The following is a 6,581-nucleotide window of genomic DNA, read 5'->3' on the forward strand; positions in this document are numbered from 1 at the left end:
CATTCGCCAGCTCAGACGTACAGAAATGACAATGATTAGGTGAATGTGTAGTGCGTCCGTGTGTGCAAGGTCCGGGGGGGCTGGGTTTACGATGGAAGAGTTGAGGTAGGATGGGACTGGAGTGTATTGGTGTTGTGATGAGGAGAGGTAGATTGAGATGGTTTGGACATGTGAAGCGGATGGGGGATGATAATTGGGTGAGGAATGTGAAAAGTGTTAATATTGGGGGTGAGGTTATGAGGGGTAGACATAGAAAGACATGGGATGAGGTCATTAAGTGTGACCTCAGAGTTCAGGGACTGAACAGGGAGGCTGCAATGGATTGTGCGGCGTGGAAAGCCGCCATTAGGTGACCAAGGCCGACGGATGGAAGAATGTTGGAGCCTTTAAAAGCGAAACGAAACGAAACAATATATATATATATATATCGCTACCAAAGCAGGGACGATACAGCCAATGTATTTCTACCCAGTGGCTTAGGCTGTCTGGTAGAGACTGTATGTAGGGTGAGAAGTGCTTGTTAGTATGACTGTAATGTTGGAGTGGCTTTGGATGTGTGTGTAGTCTGTGAACCAAGTGTGGTTCAACCACAGCACCCCTTATGTCCGCCAAAGCAGTATGTGGCTCGGTGAACGCTTCCCAAAGTTTTTACAATTCTGGTGGGAGGCGATCCCGCGTCCATCAGCGTGCGAGACGAACTATATACAGTATATATATATATATATATATATATATATATATATATATATATATATATATATATATATATATATATATATCGAACTTGTGATCTCTAGATAGAAGTCAGGCACTGTTACCACTACACCATGGCGTGCTAAAAGCTAAGCCACATAAATTCAACGATGAACCAGGAAATCCATTATGGGTGGATCTATTTCAACCCCAACCAATTTGATGTTACATTTTTCAGATACTTCAGGGTTTTTGCTTAGCCCCACGCAACTCCGCAATTGTGAGAGCTGTTTTAATCTATCCCACCCAGTACACAAGCGTTTTCCTTTTAATATGCTGAAGAAACACACATTACACGTGTGTACATAAGTGCCTGACTTATATGCTGAGGTCTCAGGTTCAATTCCCGGCTGTAGCTTTAAAAACTTTCCACATGCGTACACAAGTGTAATGTGCGTTTCTCCAGCATAAAAAAAGAAAGACGCTTGTGTACTGGCTGGGAAAAATTAAAGATGCTCTGTCACTTGTCGAGTTGCGTGGGACTAAGCAAATATCCTGATGTGTTTGAAATAATTATGTATCATCATATGAGTTGGGGTTGAAATATATCCTCCCATAATGAATTTACCTAGTTCGTCGTTGCATTCAGGTGGTTTAGCTCTTATCACGCTATGGTGTAGTGAGATATATATATATATATATATATATATATATATATATATAGATATATATAGAGATATATATATAAATATATATATATAGATAGATATAGATATATCATCTCTCATCTCATCAGCCGTTTGAGTGTCCACTGCAGGACTGGCTTATCCCGACCGAAGTGAGGACGATATAGCCAATGTATCTATACCAAGTGGATTAGGCTGTTTGGTAGAGATTATATGTAGGGTGAGAAGTGCTTGTAAGTGTAATTGTAGTGTTGGAGTGGCTTTGGATGTGTGTGTAGTCTGTGAACCAAGTGTAATCGGCCCACGCAAGCCGACTGGGTGCAAGCATACTTTATAGTATGCGACTCATTGGGTTCAGCCACAGCACCCCTTATGTCCGCTAATGCAATATGTGGCCAGGAGAACGCTCCCAAAGTTCTCCAAAGTTCTCCTGGCCACGTATTGCATTGGCGGACATAAGGGGTGCTGCGGTTGAACCCAATGTGTCACATACTATAAAGTATGATTGCACCCAGACGGCTTGCGCGGGCAGATTACACTTGGTTCACACTCTACACACACATCCAAAGACACTCCAACACTACAATTACACTTACAAGCCCTTCTCACCCTACATACAATCTCTACCAGACAGCCTAAGCCACTTGGTAGAGATACATTGGCTGTAACGTCCCCACTTCGGTCGGGATAGGCCGGTCCTGCAGTGGACACTCAAACGGCTGATGAGATGAGAGATGATTATATATATATATATATATATATATATATATATATATATATATATATATATATATATATATATATATATATATCACTACACCATAGCGTGATAAGAGCTAAACCACCTGAATGCAACGACGAACTAGGTAAATTCATTATGGGAGGACAGATTTCAACCCCAACTCATATGATGATACATAATTATTTCAAACACATCAGGATTTTTGCTTAGTCCCACGCAACTCGACAAGTGACAGAGCATCTTTAATTTTTCCCAGCCAGTACACAAGCGTCTGTCATTTTATAAGCTGGAGAAACGCACATTACACTTGTGTACGCATATATATATATATATATATATATATATATATATATATATATATATATATATATATATATATATATGTGTGTGTGTGTGTGTGTGTGTGTGTGTGTGTGTGGTAGGTGGGGTGCTTACCATCATCTCACTCGATGTAGTGCTGTTCTCGGATGTCTACTCTTTCCTCTCTTCCATTCTTTACTTCCATCCTCGTCTGTCTTTCTCTCCTTCATTCTTTCCTCGTCCTTCTCTCTACGGGTAACTCTACACTCCCTCTTCCATCTTTCTTTCCTTCATTCTCTCCTCTTCCTTTTGCCTGTGGGTGACTTTACACTGAGTGACAAGCCAAATCGTTTCATGTACACCAGGAAACCATTTACTACGCTGGGTGGTAACCATATGACCAAATTTTGATGCCTGGTGGGTCAGTGGGTAATTACGGCACTCCAATCGGATTGAGCCGGTGAAGGTTTACATCCAAGAGTTGGTTCGGGTGTATTGCTTACGTAATGCCACTCTGGAATGAGTGAGGCTAGTCACTCCCTTCTTAAATGTCAGGACCAACTTGCCTTGCCCCGGGCTCCTACGCTCCTCATGGGACAATGAAGGATTGGATGATGAATGATATATATATATATATATATATATATATATATATATATATATATATATATATATATATATATATATATATCCCACTGGAGCCCAGTGTCCGGAATATTGTACAGGACTGGGATTTTTCAAGTCTTCATAGAGGAGGAAACTCCCGGGTAGGGAATTATGAGCTTCGCGACTATGAGCCGATAGGCGGAGGGCGGTACACTTAGTACCCACCCAGTGCCTTGCCTCGCCCAGCACCCCTGGGTTCCAATGGGTTAATGACTGGCAAACCTATCAGTCTTTTTAACCCATTGGAGCCCAGTGTCCGGAATATTGGACAGAACTGGGATTTTTCAAGTCTTGATAGAGGAGGGAACCCCCGGGGAGGGACCTATGAGCTTCGCGACTATGAGCTGATAGGCGGAGGGCAGTACGCTTAGTACCCACCCAGTGCCATGCCTCGCCCAGTACCCCTTGGATCCAATGGGTTTTATATATATATATATATATATATATATATATATATATATATATATATATATATATATATATATATATATATATATATATATATATTAGATAGATAGTGAAGAGGCAATATGTAAAACTTCAAAGGCTGATTACAAGATCAGGAGACCCTCACCACTGATTTATATATACTAAGTTCGAAGAAATCGATAACAGGGATATTGTGTTGCCAGTTTCCGCAAGGAAACATGTAACCATCATCATATTCCTATTTATTATTAGCTTCACATAGGAAACCGATGTGTGCAGCAAGATTAGGCAATGGGGAACTGGTAACAGAAAAAGTGAGAACAATGGGGTCTCGTGATTCACATTGTGTATGGGAGACTCTTTGTCATCTCCGTACTACATAAGGTCTGTTTGCAGCTGTATACTTGTTACAACACCTTGTAATTTCAAGCGACTTTCATTTGGATATATATATGTAGTGCTATTCTACATAACAAGTACTGAATAATGAATGAGAAGCAGTGTCATATAATCCTTTGGATGAAGTAATCACACATACTGGAGATCTATAATAATGGGATAATACTGTTGACCAACATCGTCACTAGATGAAAATGGCCGAAGTTACAGAATATTCTTGCAATATCCAAATAAAGAATATTAATTTTTTCAGCATGTCCATGTACTTCCGTCCATTTGACTGACTTTGCACAGTCATTGTCAGTCCACGCGATATAGCAATGACTGACATATAAGCCTGTCTCCAGCTGCAACCCTATACGATCATCTACTCATCTTCCTGGTACCCATTTTCCCCCAAGGACATATTTTCGCCCCATGATCCCATTTCTTGCGTGGATCTACTTTCTCAATGCATCAATTATCCTTTGGGTGCTATTTTCTCACTTAGATCAATATCTCCAGCAGATATATTTTGTCTGATGAACTGATTTCCCTCATGAACCCATTCTCTCCCATGAACCCATTTCTCTCATGGACCTATTTTATCCCATACACCATTTTTACCTATGGACCTACTTTTCTCCTGGACACACCAAATCCCCGCATGTCTCATATCTCTCATGGACATATTTCCTCCATGGATCCTCATTTAATCCATCAGACCAATGTTTCCTCTTGGGCCTCCCTCCATCAAGGAGTCATTGACCTAAAGTCCTACAAGAACCTATCTGAGCCATGGATCTATTTTCGTCATGAACCTACTCTCCAGAGGACCTTTTTTTCCCATATACACCTACCTACTCACCCATCCATATATCCCATAAACCTACCCATTTACTCCATGCATTACGTACATCTCATGCCTCTCTGCTAAGGGAGGGCCACCTTGACATGGTGGAGGGGCTTGAAGCAGGGCTAGCAATGCCACCTACTCGGGAGACATGCCTATCTTTGTAGGGTTTGGTATTTGTCAGCCTCGTGGAACAAGCATCCCTTACATCACTGGTGGAAGAGACCAGCTGGTGATGTTAGTCCCTGCCTATTTGCCATCTAGGGTGGGACTGTTGCCCCCCCACGTGTTTGCCGTGTGTGGCGTCCCGTAATGCTGGGAGACGGGAGTCCTGGGGGTTGAGTGATGCTGCATGATGCTCCCTGCAGTTAGTAATAAACCTCTTTGGTCCCTTATTCTGGCTAGACGGGTGGACTGGTTGGGCCCAACCAGGTCAATTGACTGGTCATGCATTGGCTAGGGTCAAGTGGTCACTGGGGGGCCTGGTGGCTGTCCTCAAGTCACCCATGCCCAGGTCCACCGGTGGTTACCCACGCATACTCTCTTGATACCTCTGGGGTCGCCAGTGGTGTTGTCCCTGGCATAAGACCTCCTCTTGCTGGGCTCCATGGTGGGTGGAGGGGTGGGGGAATGAAGCTTATGTGGTATATTAATGGCTTTTTACGTTGACGACACCTCAGCTGTCCCCGGCAATTCTTCAGAGTCTTCCTCCCTCATTGCCACTCTGGAGCCTTTCCAGGTCCCAAAGGACTATCCTCCTCTGACCCAGCATTCAACTGGGAATGGGAGAAGGTCACTTCGGGTTGGTTTGGCTCCGGGGTTCAGCCCAGAAGATAATGTGCAGGGGACCTTGGCTAAGTATCTAGTAATGAAACCCTCTGCAGGTGGCTCAGTGCTGGATGTGGACATTTTCAAATTGCACCGTGCCATTGCTTCTGCTTGTAGCCGTGAACCAATGATCTCGACCCAGGGGGATGCTAGCCTACTTACTGAGGTCTCCTCCCCAGTAGAGAGCTTCTGTCTCCAGACTCTGACCTCAGTATCCGGTCACAGTATATCTTATGTACCTCATGCCACCTTTAACCAGTGTAAGGAGGTCATTTATTCTTGGGACCTCCTCCAATACCCAAAGGCCTGCTTATTTGAGGAACTTCACTCTTCTGGCATTGTTAGCGTTGACCAGGTACAGAAGAAAATTGATGGTGTTCTGACCCCAACTCAGTCGTTGTTCCTGACCTTTGACAGGATAACATTGCCTGCTTCTGTGAAACTTGCTTGGCTCTCTCTTCCTGTGGAGCCCTGTGTTTCAAACCTGATGAGATGTTTCCGCTGTCAGGGGTACGGGCATGTTAGCTACTCTTGTTGCCGGGCATAGGGTCTTCCTGGTATCAGTGTTTCTTGTGGTAGTTCTGCCCATGATGTTGTCTGTCAGGGACCTACTAAATGGTACCATTGTGGGGGTGGCCATGCTGCGTCTTCTCAACAATGGCCTCACTATAGCTTTAAAAGGGAAATCTTATCTCTCCTTACCCATGAGAAGATTTCTTTTCCTGAAGCACGGAAGAGAGCCCAGACTCGTTTTTCCAACCAGGAGTTACTTATGCGTCTGACCTTTCTGGTGCTTCTGTGCGGCATCCTAGGTTTCCAAAGGGTCCTCGATCCGTGTCATCACCTGAGCTTCTCTCTTGTGATCTGCAGGCTGCCATCCCTGGGGATCCTACTTCTTGTGAGACTACTGTTTCCCTATCATCTTCCACCCGTTTCTGCCTCCATTTCAATGGAGGAGGGGCACTGTCCTTCTGTAGTTGTGGCGGACGTTCATGTCAATGTTTCT

General features: G+C 43.7%; 1 protein-coding gene across 1 annotated transcript; it reads left to right on the forward strand.

The window, feature by feature from the left end:
* Window positions 1–5,399: 5,399 nt before the first annotated feature.
* Window positions 5,400–6,122, forward strand: LOC145400796 (uncharacterized). Its single transcript, XM_080273232.1, has one exon. It carries the CDS (start codon window positions 5,400–5,402, stop codon window positions 6,120–6,122), a length of 723 nt encoding a protein of 240 aa, XP_080129358.1.
* The last annotated feature ends 459 nt before the right edge of the window (window positions 6,123–6,581 follow it).

The sequence above is a fragment of the Coenobita brevimanus genome, chromosome 53, assembly GCF_032717465.1.
Source record: "Coenobita brevimanus isolate Jiangsu-jjx chromosome 53, ASM3271746v2, whole genome shotgun sequence".
In the NCBI taxonomy this organism is placed as follows: Eukaryota; Metazoa; Arthropoda; class Malacostraca; order Decapoda; family Coenobitidae; genus Coenobita; species Coenobita brevimanus.